We start from the raw sequence: 26192 nt of genomic DNA on the forward strand, positions 1-26192 counted from the left end.
CATGCTCCTGTCAACAGGGTAAACAAAGCATGATTAGGATGCTGAAACTCTCCCTGCTAGTGAAAGAATATTTTTTAGCACCAGCAGCACAGCTTGATAACTCCAGGCTGTCACAACATCTGAAGCCCCTGTGTATGCTTCAGTGTTTCATTTTCTTTTTGTTTATGGCCTGCAGATTTCTAAATCTTGTGTCCTCTGCAGGATTAGCTGTGCCATTTAGGATTTGATTGACATGTTAACACTTTGAATGTATAATAAATTATTATTTCACAGAGGTACATTTATTAGAATATGACAGAATGAACACAATTATATTCATTCAGGTTACCTGACTTTTAGACTGTCATGTGCATGGAGTGTTGCTATGTGCAGGTTTATTTATAGTGACCCGCAAATACAAGCACACCCCACACACTGTCAGTCACAAATACCTCCATGTGATTTCATGTTCTGGATTATACATACAATCACATGTTATAGCAAAACAATAATATGCTGTAAGTCATTATTTCACTTAACCTCAACCAAAGTCAAGAATTAGCTTTATGTGTCATGAAATCGACACCAGAGCTGCAGGTGAAGATTATTCTGTTTAGTCCCAATACTGAGACAACTGAAAAACTAAATATATTCAATTTATAGTGACGCAAAAGAGTGAAATATAACTTAACACAAGCCAGTGTTTTGCAAAGATGCAATGCCTGTCTGGTGATTTAGAAGATTAAAATAAATATTAATAAAAATAAAAAGCATGTTGAACCGTCCTGGACTCATTCAACCATTTTCCCTTTGTAGTGAAATAGAAAGTTGGATGAATCCAAATAATTGTAAAACGATACCCAATCTACTTTAATCAGAAGTTATTTAACTCACAATCACAAAGGACCGAGAAAAGAAGAAACGCTGGCGAGCGCGGACTTCATTTGTGCTGTTTTCATCATAATTCTGATGTATATAATATAGTAGTGACTCTTAAAACAGGTTAAAATAAATTAAATTCATTCCTTCTTGGTGCCGTTTGTTACAACCATCTCCACTAGTTTGTTGCTTCCAGTGGTGGAAATTAACTCAATATATTTACTCAAGTACTGTACTTAAGTACAATTTTGAGGTACTTGTACTTTACTTATGCTACTTTATACTTCTACTCCACTACATGTCAGAGGCAAATAGTGTACTTTTTACTCTACTACATTAATTTCAAGTTACTTGTTACTTTGCAGGTTAAGATTACAATATAAAATCAACTAATACATTCTGTGACATTGCTATAGGTTAAGCAACATAAACGAGCAATTAAAATTAGCTCCACCTTTTCCAGCTGCAACATTAAAGTGATGAACATCAGTAATTATAATCCAATAATATAAAATACATTATTCTGAGTACTTTTACTTTTGATACTTCAAGTATATTTTAGTGCTCAGGCCAATACTTTAATACTTTTACTTAAGATTTTGAATACATGACTTTTACTTGTAATAGAGTACTTCTACACTGTGGTAATACTACTTTTAATTAAGTAAAATATCTAAATACTTCTTCTCTTCCTCGTCATTTAAGTGCTTTTCTCCTTTTGTTTAAATCTTTTTCCTGCATTAGAGAAGATTATGTATTTGAGGTTGACCAATCAGATGCCAGCGCGAGCCGGACTCTGCCGTAGCCCCGCCCTTACCTCGAGCGTGTACTTCCTCGTTGCTACGGCGACTGTTCAGCGCCGTCCCCGGTTGGCGGAGCCGCGACGACATCACGGTGATACCGGGAATTCCTCTCCCTGTAGGGCTCCGTGTGTGTGTGACGGAGAAGCGGAACCTCAGACACTGCTGAGAGGAAACAGCACGTACGGTACACGTGAGGCGTCTAACATGTTCATCTACCGTGTTTGCTGCCCGTGTTTTCATCTGAGCCCCGGTCCGCTGCTGGAGGAGGAGATGTGCCTGTGTGGTTGTGGAAAAGAAGTTTAGGTTTAATGATAAAAAACTTAGAAAAGAGACAACATGGTCAACTGCATCTTCATCTGCTCATAAACACCAGATCTGAGATCTGTGCTGCTACAAGGCCGACTTGAATGTAAGTGTGTTATGTATGAAAACTAAGTCAGATAACATCAATGATGTTAGCTTGTACAGTACTGCACTACAACACAGCTGCTGCTAACAGTAGCTGTAGTAGAAGCTGTGCCATGATGAAGAGACACATTTATAGTAATAGTAAAGTAACCAGGTAATACTTATTGCTAAAAATAGTTTGAATAAAGTTACTTAAAGTGATGTCCCTTTGGTTTATAAAACTACCTTAAATACAAGTTTAAGTTTCTTAAGTTCAATTGCATTTTTAAAACTGTTCTGCTTACAGAGGGAGTATTGATTCTCTTTTATCGTGACCTTTATCTTTTTTGGAAACACTGATGGTCAAACAGAACGCCTGTATCTTTGAAATGTACCGTTGCTGCTATGTGCACCTTAACTGTAGCCTACTTATTAACTTTCTCTCATTTGTTTGTCCTCTATCAGTTGGTAGATACGCTTTTTTTCTGTGGATTTTTTGTCACTGGTTTCCCCGAAGAAAGTCACCTGCATTATGTTGGCTGATCTTTCTGTTGGACCGGCTAAACTTATCCAGCAAGTTATTGACTAAAGCACGATAAGCGGTCTTTCCTTGGAAAAAAAGCTCTGAAAAGTTCACAGCCATATGACAAACTTCACAGGATATAGGCAGCGAGGGCTGCAGAAAGGAAACACAAAACGTCTTTTCATGCTTTTTTTTATCAACCTCAGCGTTTGGTTCCCATCACGCTTTGTTATACAATGACTATTTGTTGCTGTGTATTTATCAGCAGAACTTATTGTATCAATTTCTGGTATGGGACTCTGTTAGTGCTCCTTCCAGTCTATCTGTATTGACGCCTGTCATTGACCACATTCTCTGCACAGTCAATCTGAAACCCACACGGAGTCTGGCTGACCTTGTCACGAGGCTTTGCCATAGAAGGGATCAGTGACAGTGTAGGGACACACTGGCAGCTCAGATGTCTGCTCCCCAGCTCCTGGGCTGCTGGCAGGTCGTCTTTAAATAGATAAGTACTTTAGTTGTATGCCTGACCTCGGAAATAGGTGATTTCTCAAGTCTATCTGCGTCTCAGAGGGTGATTCAGCGAAACACTGCTCTCTAATAAACTCTGGGTTAAAGGAGGATGGAACCGGTAGATTAGCGTTTCATTCTGCCCTTTTCTCACCAAGGATTAAGATAAAATGTGAAAGTGTTTTTCTTAAAGAAAATAAATCTAAGTATCTCAGAGAAATAAACTGTAGTCTACTGTACATCACAGCCTGTGCAACAATGCTCAATGTTTTCAATAGTGCTTTTAATTAATAGAATTATACAATAATCATTTAAATCATCTTTTAAGTTGAAGTAATAAAAAAAACTACATTGGTTTTGAATATCTCTGGGTTGGTCAGACAAAACAAGCAAGTTAAAAACATCCCCTTGTCGTCACCATGACATTGCTTCACTATTTAAAGCCCAAATTAATAACGGATTAATGAAGAGGATAATCAGCAGATTAATCAATAGTAAGCCCTAGTTTGCAATGATTATGTTTGATCAGATTTATGACATATTCAAATGTATTCAGATCTTGGAGCTCTAATAACACTAATAATACAAGTAAACAAGGAGTTAGAGGTTTTTTATCTGCAGTGACATTACTAGCTACTAATGTGTAAATATATGTAGTTGTATATTTGTAGAATATTGTCACACGTCTAAAATATTTTTGTGATTAATGTAGTTTTGCTGTTCTCTCCCCAGAAGTTCTGCCATGTTTTCTGATGCCCTCGAAGCAGCCGGGCGGGTGGAGGGCCTGCCTCTGTCCTCCCCGCAGCCACTACCAGAAGAGGAAGCAGAGGCATCAGGGGAGAGGGGGCCAAAGAGACGAGGCCGTTACAGGCAAAGCCTGCAGCTTTTAAAGCCCTTCAGGATAACACACAGGTAAACAAAATTGTATTTATGTTCTTCATGTGGCGACTCTCTGACAGTGAGCCAGATAAAGTCAGACACACACACACAACTTAAGGCTGGTTCTTTGATGGCCATACCCATTTAAAGACACACACTGACACAAAAGTTCACATTTGATGCGCTGACTGTTAGGGAGAAGCAGGAGGCCGTGATAAGGGATGGGAACTTATCCCCCGCCGACAGACAGCACCATGTTTGCACATTTGCCGACTGATAAACTGCCACTGAATTTATTTTTTTCGCTGCTCTCTCAGATTTCTGTGAAGACTGTGCAAATTACTGTTCAAACACTGCAGCCATGATTCACCTTTTCAAAGGCGCCTCTTCTTTCTCAGTGGCCTGCTCCCCCAACATAGCACCTCTGTGTATGCCTCACTTTTAGACATCTCACCCATTTCAACGTCTTCTCCTCTATTTCAGGCACCAGCACCCAGTCGATAACGCCGGCCTCTTCTCATTTATGACTCTGCAGTGGCTCTCCCCACTGGCACTGAAGGCCTACAAGGCGTCCAGCTTGTCTATAGATGATGTGTGGGGACTGTCTTGCCATGAAGCCTCTGAGATCAACTGCCAAAGGTGAGGTTACTGTAGCACTGCTGAGGTTTTTGCCTGATGAAAGTGACAAAAAAAACCTCTATTTGATGCTGAAACACAGTATTGGCGTGAGACATTACAAGAAAACAGTTTGACTAAAGGTGAGGTCATTGGAGGTTATTTGTGAGTTGTCACATTTCTGATCCAAGCAGACACATACAAGCTAAATCCAGATTTATTTAGGCACAATATGAATTCTGTATGGGGAAAGAAACCCTTAATATTATATGGCAACACAAATCTATTTTGCGTGTCGTGTTATTCCTCTTTAAAAACACAACTCTGGTGATACTTACTTACTTACTAACCCACACAATGAATTCATTCTTGACTAACAAATGTGTGTGTGTGTGTGTGTGTATCCAAAGCTTGATACAGCTTAATCCTCTGTGTCATATGTGCACTATATCTCTATTTTGGTTTGTCTGCTCTCCCTTCCAATGTTTTGCTGTTTTTATCTCTTGTATTTTTGTGAAGTGTCTTAAAAGGTGCCTCCAAATGTTTTTTTATTATTATTATTATTATTATTATTATTATTATTAATTGCCCAGCTATTTTCCTTAAAAAAATAAATATTTAAGTACATATTTGTGACCAGGCTTTTAAAGATTCATGTCTAGTGTACGAGAGGCTAAAAGTGGCCCAAACAGGCGGGGGGAAAGTGAAAAGACTGCAGTGCAAACACCAGACTGCACATGGCATCTTCATTGTGTGCTCAGAGATCAACTATCACTCACGTGCTGGAATGCTTCTGTGTTTTCAGTTAGTTTGTGCTCACTTGATTAAACTCATCTTTTGACACAGGGTACCTCTACAGAGAGAGTATTAGCTAATACTATAGGATCTCTTTTAGTTGTGGTGAACCTGGGATTCTTTGGGCCCTTGGCAGTTGCCTGGCTTGCATGGTTGGTCATTCATTCTTGTTGCATTGCCGTGCCATTCAAGTGGAAGATTTCATGTGCCTGCTTGTCTTCCTTTAAACAATAAGACGCATTATGATAGAAAGAACGATCCATTTAGGGGTGAACAAGTCATGTTCTTTTGTTTCAAGCACCCAGTTGGAGCTTGTTGTTTCAGGGTGTTTTCAGGTAAACTGATCTACATTACACCGCTTTGCTCTCTCACTGCAAAGTTTCTAAACAAATATTCAGAAACCTTCTTTGCTTTCGCTGCCCTACACGTGAGCAAGTTCAAAGTAGCATACCTCGTCCAAATCATGTGATTCCCTGCCGTGTAAACAACGGTCTATGATTTTGGTACTGGTTGCTCAATCTGTGCAGTGAGACCTAATTGATGAACATCCTCCTTTTGTCTTTTATTTACCAATACAGGAACATTGTGCTGGGATGGGTGGCTGCTAAGAATAGCAGGGATTAGAGATTACAGTGAGAGTTAGTGCCTGACTTTGGCGGTTATGTCATTAAGTCCTCGACTCACATTCATTAGCTGTCATTGACTGGAGCCAGACTGAAGCAGACCATGAAATAAAAATGACTCTCAGCCTGAAAGTGCATTGTAGTAATGCACTAATTCTATGATTGGACAATAAAGACTCACAGTAATCTCTGTAGGGGGCATTTAGTTTTTACCACTAGTCTTTCCATTTCTCACGTGCTGTCGAGTCGCCATGACTTGGCAATAAAGAGGAAGTTGACTATCTGAGGGAGTTGTGTCTGGTGACAACTGTGTAGGTTGTAAATGCCCAGTTCTGTTAAAAGGCTCTGGCTCACAACCTGGAGGTTTAGTGCTGCTGCTGCTGCTGCTGCTGCTGCTGCTGCTTTGTATACGCTTAAGAGTGCATAAAAGGCAAGCAGCAAAGGAGCACAAAGCTATCACATTAGCACGGGTGGGCGATGGTGCGCTGCAGAGTCACTGAAGATGGGAGGTCTTTATTTTGTGTTTACATAGCGAGAACAGTTATGTAACCCCGATGCAAAGCAGAGATGATGGTGAGAGGGGGGAATGGAAAAAGCACACTGGGAGAGTTGACACTTGTTGGAGCTCAGTGAGGTGCGAACCTTGAACGCGATGTCCTGGCCAACACACTCGCGAACATCAGCTTCGCTTGCCATCTGGCAAACTGAGACGAAGGCTGTGAGGAACATTTCAGCCATGTTTAAAAGCAAATCGTTCCCTTTCTGGATCCCACACTGCCGCCCGGGTGCTTTCATTTCCATGTATGTGCGTGACCACACACACACAAACACTTAACCGTCTTCTATTATATCATGGAGTTTTTTTGATTATGATAAAAAAAAAAAACTATAAATGCAAATGACTTTGGATATTTAATGTATTGATATTAACCGTTATTTATCGCCACTCTTTTTTTAATACATTGTTCACTGCTCCTTGGTTTGTCCGTTGATGGGATTTAGCAACACAAACTACTCACATAGAAGTCTCATTACCGGTGACTCAAGCTGTGCTCTGTGCAGCTATTCATTTTAATTTCTTAGATTCAACGCCATTTGACTTCAAGTAGTAATTATCAGGCTGTGTGAGAGTCTAGTTGCTTTAATGTTCTGTCTATCTCTGATACGTTTTTAATAAAGTCATTAGGGCGTAAATTACTTTCTGCAGCTGCGCTGCTGCTGCTTTATAGAGAGTCATTAGCAGTGATGCATTTGGCCAACACGATATTTTACCCTCTTCAAGGGGCATTATACAATAAAAGTACTCAAGCACATCCTTGGTAACATGTTTGGTAGTACCTTTCCCGGTGTAATTATGCGATGCATCATTTATGATTATATATTGTAGGTCACCTTTACATTATTATCAGTCCTTCTGTGAGCTTCCTTCATTTTTTCTTTTGTGATTTCCAACTGCCTGCCAGTTTATATCCCATTGTGCTTTCCATCAGTGTGATCAATTGGAAGAGCAACTCTACTGTTTTTAATACACTTACTTTAGGGGAAAATAACGATACATAAAGTATTTCTTTCACTTATGATCGTTTTACCCTTCACAATGCCAACTGTTATTTGGTCATTCATGTGCGGGATTGGAGAAAATATTTTTGATTTATTCTTATCATTCAGTAAATGAAGTTCAATAAAAATGTAATGATGTTTGGTTGAGCTGTGAGTCCATATAGCTTGTCATCATTCTGTGCCGCTGCTTTCTTGGTTCCAGGCTCGAAGCTTTGTGGCACGACGAGCTGAAAAGTCGAGGACGAGAGGGGGCATCCCTGACGAGAGTCTTCTGGAGGTTCTGCCAAACCCGCATGCTGGTGGCCATCTTTTCCCTCCTCCTCACAATGGTGGCAGGCTTCATTGGGCCCGTGAGTACCGTCCAAATCCTCCTTTTCCCTTTTTGTATTCCGCTGATTCGGCTAATATGCCTTTCAGCAGGGTCGCTGTCTTGGAGTCCCAAGTCGGGGTGTATTTTCTGAAAATCGCTTTATCCCATTTCACGCTGGTGTGGAAATTGAAATGAAAACATACTGGGAGATTACCAAGCTTTAGATAGTGAAACCCATATTAATGCCATAGATTATCGGGTTTGTACCCTGTCATGCTTTGGTGTCACACTTTGGGCTTTAGATTTCCCTCAAAAGTGCAGATATTTCAAAGAATCAGAAGTGAAAATAGTCTTAAACTAAAGGCTGATTATGTTTGGTGTTCCCAGGTTATGATTAATAGGTGAAGTCGGCCTCATTGTTCCTCGTGCTCTAAGCTGTTTATTTTAATGTCAGGTCGTGCATACACTATGTGCTTATTACTATTACCCGCAACTAATAGCATTAACTGGATTTAGTTCTTACACAATGACTCATGTGTCTCACATTCCCGTTGTGATTTATTCAGTAAACTTGCTGACAAAGCTGTGTTGCATAACGCACTTTATACATTTACAGTCTGAGTTTACATATTTCACTCATCGCACAATTTTCATTCTCATCAGGCCTTTAAATTGACAGCCTGTCAGTGCAACCACTCATGCTGTCTGTGCTTATTTTACTCATTTTAATTGTGTTCCACTGTAATTCCCTGCCCTGCTTCTCTCTATCTATGGAATCTCCTTTTTTATCTCCTCATCTCCTGTCCCACCTTATCTCTCTCCGTGTTCCTGCTCTTTGTCTGTGTTACTTTCTGCCCATTTTTGTTTCTGTTACTATTTCTCCGCTGTTTCCTTCACCTTCTTCTTCACTCTATTCTCTTTTCTCCCTGTCCGTCCTCAGGCTCTCCTGGTCCGAGCTCTGCTGGAGTATTCCCAGAGCTCGGAGAGCTGCGTGCCGTACGGCCTTTCTCTGGTAGCCGGGATCTTCCTCATGGAATTGATGCGCTCCTGGTCTATGGCGCTCATGTGGGCCGTCAACTACCGCACTGCAGCACGCCTCCGTGGGGCAGCTCTTACTTTTGCATTCCACAAGATCCTACGCCTACGCAGCACTAAAGACATCAGTCCAGGCGAGGTAGGTGATATAATCCTGGAGGGGACTCATCTCCAAATTAACTAAATCAACCCTCGCTGCAGGGCACTACTTGCAGATGATTGAGATGGATTTAATTTCTGCTCTGCTGTCTAAGATTAGTCATTACACAGTGTGTATGTGAATATGGGAATAAGGACTACTGTATTTGTACAATTTATTTTAGAGTCTTCGTCGTGAGTTTTAAGTGCATCTTGTTTGAGAAGATTTAGTTCCTTGTAGATTGTTTTAAATATTTTTAAATGTAAATCCCTGTCTCTCTCTACCTAGCTAATTAACATCTGCTCCAGTGACGGCCAGCGGCTGTATGAAGCAGTGTCAGTGGGCTGTCTGCTGGCCGGGGGGCCCCTGGTGGGAATACTGGGTCTGTCCTACACTGCATACTTCCTGGGCCCCACTGCTCTGCTGGGGTCAGCGATTTTCATCCTCTTCTACCCTACCATGGTACGACTTCAGCTGGAATTTCTGCAACAGTGAGACGGAGGATAAAGAGATTGTTCACTTCAAGTTGTTGCAACGCTGTTGTCTAAAAGACGGAAAGAAAATATGGGATGGCACACAAGCTGTCAGTGTTTTTAATATAGTGCAAATTGCTGCCAACGAAAGAACATAGTTTCATTACAGACTTTTATCAAATGAATACCAAGTAATGATCACACTCATTATAGCAGTGACAAGCAATTTAATTACAGCCATTTCTAAAAAGTTTCACCAAAAGTTATGATCATACATATTACAGCTCAGACAAGCAATTTCATTTAAGAAATCTCTGAAAGTTTTGCCAAAAGTTAATTACGAGAGATGCTTTATTGCTGACTTTAGTGGAAGACATAAGTGAAATCTTTACGTTAATTCAGGCTGTTGAAGCACTTTTTAAAAGTATCATAACTTTGGCTATCAATCTCCTGTCAACTTGGTAGCTGTTATTTTCAAATCACACTCAGTCTAAGTTGGAGCCAGACCCCGGTATTGTTGTGGAAGGCATTTATCACTCTGCTCCCCCGGACAGGCCTGCAGCACAGCTAATGTGATTGTGTCTGCTTTCATTTCCTCTCCTGCCACTTATTTCTCTTGTCATCATTTCCTCCGGACAGATGCTTGCATCCAGGCTGACGGCTTATTTCCGCAAAAAGTGTGTGACGGTGACTGACCGGCGCGTGAGGCTGATGAACGAGATCTTAGGCTGCATAAAGTTCATCAAGATGTATTGTTGGGAAGACGCCTTTTCTCAGAACATTCACAGTGAGTGGCTGTCACGCTCAGAAGTGACTCAGTGATGTCACAATCACTGTTCTCGAAGGTTCTTGAAATATGATCTGTTTTGTAATAGTAATTAACCTTGATCTGTGTCTCAAACCGTGTCCTTGAATTTAAGGACACGGTGCCTGGACAGTCCTTAAAAAAAGTCCTTGAATGTGATGTTTAGGAAGGTGTGGGGGCCCTGCATAATGCTCTGCTTATTTCATATTTGTGTTGAGGACCGGGTAGCTTTCTAAAGATGCAAACTTCATGCAATTATAATTGCTTGATTAAGTGTTTTATTCCCAACTCATCTAGAATAAAGAGTCACCTCATTTGAACACCTGTCACTGTGGCAAATTAGTAACTAAATGGTCAGTTTATCACCTGAAATTAGATTTATCCTCTTAGTGAACTAGCAAGATAACCCTGACCCTAAATCCATTTTTTAATTAGCTCACGCCGTTTAAATCTTTCCCTGTGCTATCCTCTAATCTGGGGCCAGTTTGAATCCCTTGGCTTCAAGGTTAATTTGCAAGGTGTTCGGAGCCTTATGATACCTCGAATGACTGTCAAGGCTGCTGTACTTATCCATGAATTAGCTACGGCCTTTCATCACGAGGCCCTTGCTGTATGTTGTGGATAAAGATCATTTTAATCATGCTTCAAATTAGCCAGGTGGGGCTTGTTTTCACGGCTGTCCTTTGATTACCTATTATAATGATAATTAATTGCCATTCAATTTAATGGTCATTGAGTCCTGAGAGCTACGGTGTCATTCCCTCCAATTGCTATTGTTGTTAAATTGATGATCACAGGGTTTGCTCGTCAGGGGCGTGTGAATTTTGCTTTATAATGCGTGCAGGAACACGCTTAACATCCAAAGCAAATCCCATGGAGAATAATGATAATCCCATGAAGTACCAGGACGAGGGAGTTCTCATATTTCACACACACACGGTGCTGCTGTGTCTGAATTAAAGATGCACAAGCTTTTTGTTCCAGTGTTTGCACCCAATGAACCGGGTGAACAAAGCAGCTAGCAGTGTGTATTTGAGAGATACAAACATGGAGGAAGGCGGGGCAGGATTTGGGCATTAGACTTGTGCAGTTATCATGGTTCAGCAGGTTCTGAAGCCCTTTCCACACCATGTATGGATGTGGGGCCCTCGTCCTCCCTCTTGTATCTATTTCTGTCCACTCGTTGTGTGTTGGTTAGTGGCTGTTGAGACGTTGTTCAATGTTCACTGAAGAACCTTTGGGAGTCACTGAACTCTTACTTTATTTTCTTTTTACCATCTCTCTCTCTCTCTCTTATCTCCTCAACAGAGGTGCGATCAGAAGAGAGGGGAATACTAGAGAGAGCGGGGGTCGTCCAGAGCCTCACAGTGGGCGTGGCTCCCATCGTCGTGGTGATAGCCAGCGCGTGCACGTTCACCCTACATATGACTTTGGGCTATGACCTTAATGCCGCTCAGGTATTTAAATATGGGATCCTAACATGTTTATTTATATGTTTTTGCTAACTAAATAAATAAAAATGTATTTTCCTAATTTCTTGGTATAAAACAAATTAAAAAAAGATACTTTACATTAAATGGATAATGTTTTCAATGTCTCTAGCTATGAGTGTAGCCCCCGTGCGAATAACTGTCTCCATCTCTACACATCCTACCTCAGGCTTTCACTGTAGTAGCAGTTTTCAACTCCATGACCTTTTCCCTGAAAGTCACACCGTTGGCTGTGAGGTCACTGTCGGAGGGTGCTGTCGCAGTAAAAAGATTCCAGGTGAGAAACGTAGACACGTCACAGATCCACCTAAATTGCTTTTACGCAACACAACACTGGTATGTCATTTATTACAACCAGGGAGTGTTTGACTGTATGTTTAGTCAGTGAGCAAGCAGGTTTTACTATTCTCTGAGCCAATCAAAAGATGCTCTCACCCACGCCACATACTGACATTTTTCTTTTTTGACATACTATTTTCCAAACACATGGTAAAAGTCGCAAGTCAGTGAGGGATGGTTTCACAGAGCCAGCTTGGGTTAAGTAAGCAAGCGTTTCTGCCAAGGATGCAACAAAAGGCTTGAGGCATTCTGTGTTTTAAGTCTAAGGCAGGGGAAAATTGAGTAATGAGGTACACAAGGACAGGACATGTTATGTTATGTTATGTCATGTCATGGACAAGTATGTTAAAGCACGTTTAAACAAATCCTTTTTCTTTAACATAAGCAAAGACAGAAACCGTGAGCTTGTTTTTAACGCATGAAAGAAAAAACAGCAGTCAATTGTCCTTTCGTAAGCACAGATCTTTGAAATGTTGTCACCACCAGTTGTGTTCCTTGTGTCCGTCTCCACAGAGGCTCTTCATGATGGATGACAGAGAGGTTGTTTTGCTCAAAATGGAGGATCCGAGCAACGCAGTGGAATTTCGGGACGCCACACTGGCTTGGGAAAAGGCGCGCCCTCCGCCTGCAAAACCTATCCCGCCTCCCAAGAACCGAGGAGGGATGAAGCGCGTGCTGCGCAGGGAGAAGCTCAGCCTGTACATTTCCACAGAGGACGGCAAAGGAAACAAGGAAGGTCCCAACGCACAAAGTCTCCTCCCAAACATGGAGCAGGAGAGTCCACAAAGCACCATCTCCTCCACTCAAAGCATACGACCTCCACTGCACAAGACCCTGCACCGCATTGACCTCCGCATTAAGAGGGTAACGACACAAATACATACAAGTTGATTAAGGATATTTTTATCTGCTTTGTGTAATTCCCACAATGCAACTGTTTTTATCCCTTTTTCAAGGGTTCACTGGTTGGAATCTGCGGAGGTGTCGGTACCGGAAAGAGCTCTCTTTTGTCTGCTCTACTGGGACAGGTGAGGTTGTTTAGTTCCTCTGCAGACAGCACAGACATGAGTAACAGAAACAAGGCTCGTCTTTTGAACCTGTTATTTACACCCAATGCCACGCAATGACCCACAATTGGAAAATGAATGTTTCATGTTGCTTCCAACCTCCTGTTTGTGTTGTTGCAGATGACCCTGTTAGAGGGTAATGTAGCTGTCAGTGGTGGCTTCGCTTACGTGGCACAACAAGCCTGGATCCTCAATGAATCACTGAAGGAAAATATCCTGTTTGGAGAAGAGTACGACCCAGACAAGTAAGATCAACTGCTGTATAATGACGTCGCGAAGAACAAACGCAATAAAGGTTGAGATTTATCCCTAATTGAAGATCACTCCTCTTCGTTTCCTCATCAGATATAACGATGTCCTGGAAGCCTGCTGCCTTTACTCAGATCTTGCAGAGCTCCCATACGGAGACATGACTGAGGTATTCAGCTTCTTTTTTTTTAATCGTGTGTGCAGCAGTTTTAGTTTATGTAACTGACTGTTCGCAATTCAGTGCAACCGCTGCAAGAGGAGAGCTTTATGGAGCTTTGTGGTTTTTTTTACTTTGTAGATTGGAGAGAGAGGTTCCAACCTGAGTGGAGGGCAGCGCCAGAGAGTGAGTGTGGCTCGTGCCCTCTACAGTGAGCGGCCCATACTCCTCATGGATGACCCTCTCAGTGCTGTTGACGCGTGTGTGGGTTCCCATGTCTTCCATAAGGCTATCAAGGGAGCCGGAAAAGGCAAAACGGTGCTTTTTGTAACCCACCAGCTGCAGGTAAGGCACCGACTGAGAATTGCTGTCACCAAATTCTCATTCAGAATTTATTTCCCAAAGCATACAAAATAACTGATGTGCATGTGATGTTTGTAGTTTCAGGACTGTGAAGACTTGAACTGAAGACTTTTTGACAATTAGCTGATTGAAACCTCTGTTTCTAATCTCTTTTTTTTTCAGTATCTGTCTGAGTGTGACAAAGTTATTCTGATGAAGGACGGGCAGATTGCCGAGCACGGCACCCATGCTCAGCTAATGGGTAGAGAGCGTGACTACGCCAGCCTATTCAACAGCATGCAACAGGAGGTAAGGCCCGGGGCACATGTGGCACCAGGCCAGCTCTTCTGAGTAAGGCATCTTTGCCCCACGATGCACAAAAACATTGAACATTACAAGCTGAATAATTCATACGCTCAGAAAGGCAGGCCCAATAGCTGGAAATGTTCATGCATAAATGGCCTTTCATTATTTATGCGTGCATTGATTTACTGCTGAGCTGCTAAAGACTCTGTCACCGATATCTCTGTTTAAATGACTCGCAGTGTGTTGTTGTTACAGCTGCTGTGATCTGTGGCATATTCTAAAAGCTCACTTTCTTTCCTTATGTTTTTTGTCTCTCAGAATCTGGTGAAAGAGAATTTAAAAAACAAACAGGCAGGTGCAGAAAAGGCTGACAGTGCTGCTGATGTTGCCAAGGTTGGGCCAAAGGCTGAAAGCAAGAAAGGAGGTGAGAGACCCTGCCACTTGTGATGCTCCACATGTCGGATGAATGCTATATTTTCTATCTCCCTTTTGAGAATGTTTTACAAGTGACACTTTTTTATTCAGCGTGTCTGATGAAAGCCGAAGAGAAGGGCTCTGGTGCAGTCGCCTGGTCTGTGTATGGCGCCTACATAAAAGCAGCAGGCGGTTCAATAGTCTTCATCATCAACGTCTTCCTCTTCCTCGCCACTACGGGCTGCATAGCCTTCAGTAACTGGTGGCTGAGCTACTGGATCACGCAGGCCAGCGGGGTGAGTTTGGAGACGATCCTGCTTTACTATAATAGACGCCTCTTTTTTACTGTGTATTTGGCTCCCAAAAGAAAAATAACTAGTGTGCTCCAGTGAGTTGTGGCAGCCGACTGAGCATTAATCTGAATGTGCATGATTAAAAAGGTAACGGCACCACGGTAAACTTAATTAAAACCAAGCACAGGCAGTGAAGAAACAGATGTGCAGCAAAGCAGGCGGTGGCTGCGATTGAGAAATGTGCTTGGAATTGTAAACATCATTGGACTGACTGTACTTTTTGTATTTTCTCACTGTCATTAGAGGCAATTTCTCCCTTCATTGGGAGAAATGAGATTTTTTTTCCTCACTCTTGGTAATTTGTTGCTCCATCTGCCCTCAGAACACGTCATTAATCTCGGTGAATGAAACGATGGCGAGCGACAGCATGAGACTCAACCCTCACATTCAGTACTATTCGACTGTTTACGTCGTATCCATGGGAGCCGCTTTACTGCTGAAAACAATGAGAGGGCTGGTGTTTGTGAAGGTGAGCTTCCTCAGAGACTCCTCTCTTACTGTCGCATGCCTCGTCAACTCTGATGAACTGCAAATCCATCGCGGTGTTTTAAAAGGAATATAAAAAAGAAAAGGTGATATATTAGTGGTTGTACAGTTTAGCAGTGCTCCTCTCTAATTGTCTTTATTGTCATTTGTTCATGCTCTCATGGTTCCAGTGCTATAATTGAAAATGCCTGTAGGCCAAATCCATTTATCTGTCCACTGCCATGTCTCACAGCTTAACAACGTGTGTGTGTGTGTGTGTGTGTGTGTGTGTGTGTGTGTGTGTGTGTGTGTGTGTGTGTCTGTCTGTGTCTGTGTGTCTGTGTGTGTGAGAGACAAAGAGGCAGAGAGAAAAGAAGGATGTGTAGCGTGCATGTCAGTGCCCCTTCGGGTGTGCGTCCTCTTTTTCAAGCTAACCCATCCTGACACTGCATCGCGGAGGTTAGGTCCTCACGTTAATGTGTGCCACTTGAAATTGCTAATTTTTCAAAGATGGCTAATCTTTTTTTTTTTTACCCCCAGCTGTTGAGAGATCTTTGGGGGTGTTGAATATTCCATTAATAGAATTAATTTGTTCTCTGCTGCCACATGTAATTTCTGTCCTATTGGTGAAATGTCTCTTGCTCATTAGGTCATGACCTTTATGTCAGCCTCCCAGAAACTCATTATAAATGAAGATTTGACAGCTTGCCTTGTGCGAAGAATAGAAAACACTACCCACCACTGTGCATATGTTAAGCATATGGTGAAGTAGCGTTTATAACTCTGCAGGCGACATACGAGTGAAACTGTATTTATCCATTGTGTGTTTTTTTGGGGGGGTTTTGAGGCCGAGCACATTGACAGACGATTTCCTTTCCAAGCCGTGATTCTTTCCGTATGTTTCCTAAAGTTGTTTGTGTGTCCGTGTGTCAGGTCTCATGTTTAAAACATGGCTGTTGTTTGTGTTGACAGTGCACGGTGAAGGCTGCCTCCGTGCTCCACGACAAGCTGTTCCACCGGCTCCTCCTCAGCCCCATGCACTTCTTTGATACAACCCCTCTGGGTCGCATCCTGACCCGGTTCTCCAGAGACATGGATGAGGGTGAGATTTGATTTGTCTTGACGGTGAACCGTCCCTCAAGAGAGCTCTCTGTCAGTGAAGTCACCCTTGTGGACAAGGTGTTTTTGCCGAGACACAGTGTGGTTTCACTTGGAGTGTTTTATCCACTTCACTGGCGAGGTGGATAGAAAAAGTTGACTTGTGTAGGTTGTTGTTATTTTGGATGGTTGTTTTTGTTTCCAAGTATAATGTTTTTGTCGACTCCATAGTGTCTCTTTTTCTCTTTTGTGAAAAACACACACACACTAAAAGATACTTAGGGGAACTGAAAGAGAACATTTTCTCCACATATAGACGTATCGTCACCACGGGGCTTGCAGGTTAAGCAGATACTAGGTTTGTCTTTACCTCTGGCTCACACACAAGTGTAAACAACAAAAACAAACAGTTGAACAGAACCTGAAACTTCAGTTCAGGCAAAGAAATCTCCGAAGTTTGACGTCATGTGATATGTATGTAGAATTTAAACGAGAGCTTAAATTGGAAAAGTATCTGTTTTTATGAAAACCAAAAGTACAGGCCTGGCTATTTTTAATTTTAGAGTGAACAACAGCAGAATTCTTAAGGTCTTCGGGAGATGTAAAGATAGAAACCAGCAGTCTCTGTAATGACAAGACATTGACATTTAATTTGAATGTAAGCGTGATGAGTAATAGAGAAAGTATTATTTACACCGCCCATCTATGTTTAAATTCACTTTGTTACTATAATCTGATACGCCAGAAGTTATTTGTAAACTAGCTGCCCAGTGTCTTATTATTGTATGTTCTGTTTGTACTCCGCACCGTGTGATCATGGTCCTGAGCCATATTAATAAATGAAAGAGACGGATAGATGCAACCCCCTCACAGTGTGTCTGATACATAATGTCTCCTCTCCAAAGTCGATGTGCGTCTCACCATGCAAGCTGAGATGCTGCTGCAGAACTTGACCCTGGTGCTGTTTTGCTTGGTAATGGTGAGCATCGTCTTCCCGTGGTTCCTGATCTCCATCCTGCCGCTGGGAGTCTTCCTCTGCGTCGTCAACCGTGTCTCCAGGTCAGACTCTCATCGATCCTGTTGTAATCATCGCTATTGGCAATAAGTCTGAGATTCAAACAGACTGCTTGCACGTTACACTTGATCTCTCCACGAGAGAAATCTGAGCAGCGGTAACGTTTGCTAAAGTCCTCAATTTAGCACAGGCGGCAGCTAGTAACTGAAGATGGCACGAGTTGGTTGTTGGCCACTAGGGGCAGAAGAACATAAAACAAGCCGACAGATGCACACAGGCTTTTTTTTCTCTTGTTAAACATTTAGCTTAGTTTAGTTCTCCGCCAAATCCTGAGACAAATATGTAGGTCTTGAGCTGCTAGATGTTCAAAAGCAGCTTTCTGTATGTGGTGCGTGTCTGTGTAATGTACAAACAACAGCATTTATGGCATCATGACCCGTAATGATTATGATGAAAGGTTATTGGAGGGTACTAAAGGTAAAGACCTGCAGTGATCATCTCTATCTGCGTGTGCGCGCAGTGTTATCATTGATTACGTTCACAGCTTCTGTTCTGTGGTAAATGTTGCGGGAGCGCCCTGACTGATCTGACGACTCTGTTTTAGTAATTATTTATAGTTTTGCAACAATTGTGCAATAAAGGTGAAACCACTGAGGGGAACAACAGCTCGTTGGTGTCTTGGCAATAAACAATAACTTGTTATTCCCTGTATCTGAGAGATCTAGAAGAACATGACTCGGTGTTATCGTTGTGCTGCTGTAAAGATGTCATCAGAATCAGCATACAGTAATACAGCAACAGTAATATAAGTTATGCACACAAACAGCACATGTGGAGTGTAGCTTTATATCATACTAAGAAATGACATCTATAAAATGTTGACGTAGACGTTTTGGGTGGAGCCTGCTCTCAAACGGGCCCCTCCTGCCCTGCGGGTGTGTGCCACTTGATATCTTGTCCCCGCATAAACTGTCACTATTGACTTCTTTAATCAAATCTGACACCAGCTTGTCTCTTGAGGGATCAATTTAATTATGAAATGTTGATAGATTATTCAGCAAACAAGAGCTAAGAGGAAGAGATGATCCCCAGCTGTTACCAAAACTAGTGATCACCCTTGGCATCACTTCAAAAATAAGGAAATACTGTGTCTTCCAAAGTCACGACGTCCCAGGATATGTATAGATGTTACATCAAACTGGATCTCCCATGGAAATGACTCACTTCTAACGCAGCCTTTATTGAATTCTGAAATGAAACTGCCCAGGGCATAAACATGTTTGTCTGGATCACAGCCTCGGAGCGAGGAAGTGTCTTGTTCTTTCCCCTCTCTCTCTCTTCTGGGCTTTTATGAGGAAAAACCAAAATGATTCACGGGAGACTTGTAATTCACACGCAAGCATCCATTCCATCTCGGTTTCTAAAAGTAGGAAGACGCCCCACCTTTTGTCAATAAAGCTCTCTCCCTCACACTAGCCCGTCGACGGAGAGTCTGGTGTCTCTCTCTGGCCGCTGTGTCCGTGTGCGGCGGTGCTCGTAATGTTGCACACACATCAGATAGTGGGAAACGACCGGAGCGATGTCAGGAAAATGGGTGCCGTGTCGTAGACCGCATCCCTTTCTGTCCACCGTGTCATCATTACCTGTCTGCCACACAGCTGCATAATTAGAGCCTTTTCCATTCCTGGAAATATCCTTTAGTGGCGCTTCAGCATTCAGGTGTAATGTCTCGGCTCTTTTCAGTATCCTACTAAAATAAATAAGTGTTTGATGGCAGCAATATCAATGTGACATGCATACTTTAGATCCTGAAACCAGACTTTTACTTCACATTTTATACATATTCCTTTGTAATACTTACTTTGGCTTATTGTAGAGTGTTCCTCGTGAGGTTTTCCAACAAATTATACATTTTTAATGTAATTTATTTGAAGGATTTGGTCCTCACATACTCTACCATTTTTATTCAAATGAGGCAAACCTTCTTAGGATTTTATTTCACAATCGTTTAGAGTTACAAATTAAAACAAAGTTAAGTTTTAATGCATTTCTGGAGTTAGTTTGTATCTGCCTGTAAATGAGAATGTATTTTAACTTTCAATCACTCAGCAAAATATGAATCAAGTTATAGACACTAGAAAACAGCAACATTGTATTAACATTTTAGAATTTGCACACAATTAATAACATGTTTACAAAATAGTAATATTATTCAATCATTTCCTACAGTAGAAAGTTAAATTTAAAATGATTATCTTTCTCATCTTCCAGGGTTCTGATTCGCGAGCTGAAGCGGCTGGAGAACATCAGCCAATCACCATTCACCTCTCACATCACCAGCAGTCTTCAGGGACTCTCCACGATCCACGCCTATGGAAGAGGTCACGACTTCCTCCAAAGGTGAGTAAGATAATGGTGCCTGTCAGAGATCATTGATCTTTAATTTACTCTTGTAGTTTTTTTCCATTCACTCCACGCTGAGTGTATATACCAAACCTCATCCCAGAAATGTTTCCCTCAGAAAGGAAATGAGAGGATAAAGTTCTTCTTGCTTTTGCTCTGGCTGAAATGTATCTCTCTTTTTCCAGATATCAGGAATTACTTGACACCAACCAGGCCTCCAACTACCTCTTTAGCTGCGCTATGCGTTGGCTGGCTGTCCGCCTGGACCTCATCAGCATCTCTCTTATCACTGGTGTAGCCCTTTTCATTGTCTTCATGCACAATCAGATACCTCCAGCCTATGCAGGCCTCGCCATATCGTACGCAGTGCAGGTTTGTAAAGAAACACATGTACTAACATGGAATGAATGAGGACACTGGCAGCCGTAGTAGTCTGAAAAGAAGGTAGTTTGATGCTCCAGACAGTAAAGCCTCTACTGTTTCTAACCGCTGCTCTAAAATGCCCTTTTATAGTATTATAGCATTTAGCTAAGTAGTTTAGAATAGCAGTCTACGATTCAAAAGTGGCTTTTGTTTAGCAGAAGTTACATAGTCTCCCTTTGAATAACATGTTACACACATATTCGGCCTCACTCATTCACTCATTCTCCTTTTTTCAAGGCGGGTGCATCAAAGTACTGTGTACATGCGAGTGTTTGTATTCCGCAGCCTGTCTTAGAGGAATGTTTGTTTTTCTCATTGTTAAACTGTCCAATGTTCGGTCTCTTTATTTTTTTTTTTAAATGCTCAGTGATTTAGCGCATGTTATAATCGACAGCCATAGCAGAAGATTGCGAAGGAGCCATATCAGCAAAGCTGTTTTTATTAGGCTGTAAATCTTCTGATTGTTGCGCTGCTCGTCTGTTGAAGGGGAGCAGTACATGTAAATACCAAGTGTTTCTTGGTAATTGGTGCGACAGTGTTAACCATTAACCTTCCACCTCTCTCTCTCTCTCTCTCTCTCTGCTTTTCTTTCACCTCCAGCTGACCGGCTTGTTTCAGTTTACGGTGCGGCTGCTCACAGAGACTGAAGCTCGATTTACATCAGTTGAGAGGATCAATCATTACATAAAGGTAGGAGCATTGATTAGTACAGCGAGGAAGGTGGATTATGTGGCACTCTGGCACCGTGACTCAGATACTGTCTGGAATTGTGTGTGTGTGTGTGTGTGTGTGTGTGTGTGTAAGTAATATACACACAGCAGGAAGCAGATAGAAACCCAGTGTGGGGTCTTAACACACTCCAGAGCACATGACAGGGCTTGTTTCACACAACAGCCATCAAACGGCAAAGATACGAATATCAACTCAACTTCTTTTCTTTTCTGTCTCAAGTGCAGATAAAAGCTCATAGAGAGAAAATCACTGCACATCAGTTAGGGGGCTTGCACCTCCACAAAGATTGAGAGATTAATACCAGATACCATCTCCGTTCCTTATCTCAAGTGTCTCGAGAGTGAAGCGCCCCGACAAAGTCCTGAGGCAGATGCTCCTGCCCCCTCCTGGCCTCAGCAGGGAAACATCACTTTCCAGGATGTGGCGATGCGTTATCGTGAGGATCTGCCGCTCGTGCTTAAGAATCTGTCCTTCACCATCCAACCTGAAGAGACCATCGGCATTGTGGGCCGCACAGGATCAGGTATAAGTGACCCTATCTGTTGCCCAGCCAGCAGCGACTTGTGTTTCCAGCTCTTTTGACGTGTACACACATTTCTTCATGCCGTATCTCTTCTGTGTCGTGTTTGCAGGAAAGTCCTCTCTGGGCGTTGCTCTGTTCAGACTTGTGGAGCTGACGGGAGGCTCGATTATCATCGATGGAATCAATATTGCGCAGATTGGTCTGGATGACCTGCGAAGCAAGCTAGCCATCATTCCCCAAGAGCCGGTGCTCTTCATCGGGACAGTCAGGTAATCCAAATAACAATTACTTGTGTTAAACAAGCGCTGTAACATTATTCTGGCTTTACAAGACGTAGAGAGCAGAGCAGAGGGAATGATTAGATTACATTTAGATTTATTCTCCAAGAGGGATATTTGTTTGCACAACAGCTATACGTAGTAAGGGCACACCGTGGTATTAAAGTTGACGGTTATCATACTGGGTACATCTCATATCTACATAGGTGAGTGTGTGTGAGTGAAAGGTGCTGACAGGAAAGCTCACAGCTGATGCTATAGTGTAAACTAACATGCTTTAAGTATGTAACATAAATCTGTTCTCATTCCTTTACGGGACATTGCGACTGATAATAATAATAATAGTCTAATAACGTGATATGTTGTAAGACAACCCTCCTCCCTACTGTGTCAGCGAGGCACGTTGTTCAGCTGGAGTGAGCTGTTCTGCATTGGCGTGTCCTGTATCTCTGACCAGATGGGAGTAATGTGAAGTGTTGGTTCAGGGCGGTTCAGTGTCATCTGATATTGTGAGTGCTCGGCGCGTGATGGCTGCGAGGTTCCTATCTCATAGACTGGATGTGGGAAAGCAGATGATTTTGGAGGCAGTGCGTGGGATGCTGTTAAGTTTGCTTTTTGTTGGAGGTGGTTAACACGGTGGAAAAACAATGAATGTGAAACACTCGACCATTAATGTGCTCTTAAACAACTGTGATGGAAAATACCTAAATCAATGTCAGGGTCTGTTTGATTTGTTCACCTGTAATGGCGTTGTATCCCCTTTGAGCAGGCGTCAGCTTTGTGGTCACGAATGTTCTTTCTATTCAGTTTTCAAGCCTCTTTTTTTTTTTTACAATTATGGTCGTTTAAGATATATATTTTAACCGGATGAAGGATTTTATTCATCGTACGTCTGGATCTTAAGTTATTAAATGTTAGCGGTTAGCTTGCAGCCCGTCCGCCCGGGGGAAATGTAAAGCCACACCACGGGGATATCATAACGGACACAAAAATGGTGCTACGCAGTAAGAGATGAAAGAACAGGTACGCTAAATTTGACAGGCAAGACTGTTTCAAAAACAAAACATCTGCACTGCTTTTAAAAGAACAAAAAACAGCAGTCGGTTGCTTTATGGATGCCTCCGGCTCAAGTAACCTTTGTCAGCTAAGGGTTAGTCACCGTACTGCACCTCTTGTCTTAATGTGAACTCGTCATAATGTTGAACCCAGTTAACGACCGTCACAATTATGTCTCTTTTCCAATAGGACCAATTTAGACCCGTGGGATCAATACTCTGATTCCCAGATATGGGAAGCTCTTGAGAAGACGCATATTAAAGAGATGGTAAGTGATGAGATGGTTCAGCACAGTAAGATTACGCCAAATGATGCGTTACTTGAATAAAATAAGCCCCTAACATTCGTCCTTACACCTCCGGATATCCCTTTTTTGGCCTTCCTCAGATCAGCCAGCTGCCTCATTCGCTCCACTCAGAGGTGACGGAGAACGGAGAGAACTTCTCGGTGGGAGAACGACAGCTACTCTGCGTGGCCAGAGCCCTGCTGCGCAACAGCAAGGTGCTGATTGTATAATCCTGCTAGCTCACATTTGCATGTGGAACATTGTTTGACATGAATGATGATAGCAGCTCAAGTAAGAGATTATCCTCAGTTTCATAATAAGAAAACACAACCTCCCCATCAGAGAATCGGGTTGCATGTGTCGCTGCGTGAGATAACACTGCCACCTAGTGGTGTCCATCAGAACTGAGTCTCATACACTGTTGGAGCAGCAGACAGTTTATAATAGTGTGATGATTTACCTCATTCTTTGGTTGATAATACTCTATAATGTTACATTTATTACAACAATATCCTGTTTTTTTTTGTTTCGGTCTCATATTTTTTTTTAATGACTATTATTATTTCTGTAACGTTTGCCTTTTTTCTTTTTTTTTTAGATTCTTATATTGGACGAGGCAACAGCAGCCATCGACTCTGAGACAGATCGTCTCATCCAGCAGACCATTCGCTGTGCGTTTAGCAGCTGCACCACCCTCATCATCGCCCACCGTCTCAACACAGTGATGAGCTGCAGCAGGGTCATGGTCCTGGACAACGGCCAGGTATGTATAAACGCAACATGACTGATTGCATGTTTGCACCCATACAAGCCCCTTGGTTGAAACTCATTCCCAAGTTGAAACACCCCTGATTTATTGTGTGAATTGCTCCGTCTGAGGTGATGGATTGGATAAGGCAGCGCCCATTTCATTCAGCCGGTGTTGTATTGAAGCTGACATTTGATGCGAGTAGTGAACATGCAATGCACACAAATGATTACCAGCTTCAGTGACACCCCTTAACCCTGTTAATACGATGAGTACACCTCTCTATCTTAGCATTCATCAGCGTTTAGAGTGACGGATGCATCAGGATATAAAGGACTCATGGTGTGAATGAACCCCTAATGTTTATTTTCACACACTGCCAGTAGAAAGTAACTTGTGATGCAATATTCTTAGGGAAAATAATATTCAGGTTTTTTAGAACCCGCCATTTTATATTTTATACGCGTTGTATCCTTTTCATCCTTTTTTAGATTTTGGAGTTCGACAGTCCCGCTGCCTTGTTGGCAGACGAAAACTCAAGATTCAGAGCCATGATGGAAGCATCAGGAAACCAAAGCCGATAAAAGACACCGGAGCTGAACTTCGGACGCGAGCGGTGACACCGCGAAATATCCAGCGGATCACCTGAAATACACGAAAGAGCACAACTCAGTCCCGCCGTGGTGTGAAAGTGTGTTGAAAAAATACAGAGCGGCGGCTTCTCTGTGTAGCAATGTCTGTTTATTTCCAAACCAAAGACCCAGGGACCACAGTTCTGAAGGACAAATCAAATGTCACTATGCAAACTAAGCAGAACAACTGCTCTTTTGCAGAGTTAATTCCTGGAGGCCAAAATAATCATCAAGTGAAACAGAGCAACGCCTCTGACGATAGCACTTTATAATTCATGTGGACACATGGGAAAGGGACATGTGATGCTTCCTTTCCTCTGGAGGTCAGCTGATCAGTGAGACTCCAAATTAGCTTTAGGCTTTTTATTTCTGTAACTTAAACCTCACAGTGCAGGAACTTACGTTGAAGGATGTATTAGTTAATATTGATTATTCAATACAGCAACAATCACCTATTCACTATTCCTAATAGGCACGGTCTAAAAACATGTCAAAATGTTTCATTGATTTTCTTTTTATGCATCTAATTCTAATGTAATTTCAGTAAGTTATTGCAATATGTGCCTAGAGTTGTAAACATTATCAGGTCATTAAATGGAGTTGGCCATGTGAGGGGCTTTTTTTTTTTATAGACCGCATGCAAGTACTGTGTTTTGGAATGAGCCGAAGTTTACTCTAAATCCAAATGCTGGTGTTTAAAATCTGCACATTTTACACTGATGCTAACGTTTCTCACCAGTAAGGTAACGCTGCTGTTCATTGACGTGTGTTATTCAGTTGCAATTGAGGTTATAAACCATGGTACAGTATGTAATGTGCAACGAAGTTGAAACTGATCAACTAAGGATGTGTCTTCAAATGAGGATCGTAAACTTCTGCCTTATAATCGAGTACGTGCTGAACAATCATGGATAAGAGTGCAATATCTTTCTATTGCATTGATACATTTGCAGATTGCCTTTGTACATTTGAGATTATAATCTTGTTTTGTAAGTGTTTTGATTTTTGTTATTACGGTTCTTGTTTTTAAATAAAAAATATTTTTATATATGCTGGTGTTTCATTTTCTACGGTATTTTACATGTCAAGGGTTAACTCTGATTTTAGGGGGACGTTATTGCATTTGTGGTGGAAAAAAAGTGATTTAAAGCCTTTTGTGGCTCAAGGCACTTACATTGCTACACACGTCCCTTTTCTACAGCTGATAATGTGCTGCTATCAGCGCATTAAGTGCACCGTGTGGAAACTGGTCAGCTGTTAGCAGACAACATAACTTCCTTCACAAGGTACGAAATAGTTGGAATTGTTGAAGCTGCACAGGCGTGAAAGGAGAAACTTATTTATTAACTAAACTTGCACAATTGCACTTTATGTGCATGTTTGTGAGAGAGATACAAACAACTGTAATCAGTCAATACTTATCCTATTTAGACACTCTGCTGCTTAGTGTTACTGTACAGTACAGCAGCTCAAAGCCTTCTTGATCATACATGCTACACAA

The 26192-nt window shown here is 42.0% G+C and overlaps 1 protein-coding gene across 4 annotated transcripts; it reads left to right on the top strand.

The window, feature by feature from the left end:
• The first annotated feature begins 1758 nt into the window (after window positions 1–1758).
• Window positions 1759–25741, top strand: wu:fb13g09 (multidrug resistance-associated protein 5). Of its 4 annotated transcripts, none has more exons than XM_029441026.1 (30): window positions 1759–2070; window positions 2934–3076; window positions 3814–3993; window positions 4444–4599; window positions 7756–7903; window positions 8804–9037; window positions 9326–9499; window positions 10150–10297; window positions 11624–11772; window positions 11975–12082; window positions 12658–13008; window positions 13101–13172; window positions 13332–13456; window positions 13557–13629; window positions 13759–13962; window positions 14143–14268; window positions 14584–14689; window positions 14791–14975; window positions 15355–15501; window positions 16470–16599; window positions 17501–17654; window positions 19882–20010; window positions 20199–20385; window positions 21037–21126; window positions 21499–21691; window positions 21801–21960; window positions 23215–23293; window positions 23413–23526; window positions 23910–24074; window positions 24551–25741. In XM_029441026.1, the coding sequence occupies exons 3-30, from the start codon at window positions 3824–3826 to the stop codon at window positions 24641–24643; spliced, it is 4170 nt and encodes a 1389-aa protein (XP_029296886.1). In that variant the 5' UTR covers window positions 1759–2070; window positions 2934–3076; window positions 3814–3823; the 3' UTR covers window positions 24644–25741. The 4 variants fall into 4 exon arrangements, with proteins under 4 accessions (XP_029296886.1, XP_029296885.1, XP_029296887.1 ...); XM_029441025.1 differs by having other exon boundaries at window positions 2934–3061; XM_029441027.1 differs by lacking the exon at window positions 2934–3076 and having other exon boundaries at window positions 3817–3993.
• The last annotated feature ends 451 nt before the right edge of the window (window positions 25742–26192 follow it).

The sequence above is a fragment of the Cottoperca gobio genome, chromosome 10, assembly GCF_900634415.1.
Source record: "Cottoperca gobio chromosome 10, fCotGob3.1, whole genome shotgun sequence".
Classification (NCBI taxonomy): domain Eukaryota; kingdom Metazoa; phylum Chordata; class Actinopteri; order Perciformes; family Bovichtidae; genus Cottoperca; species Cottoperca gobio.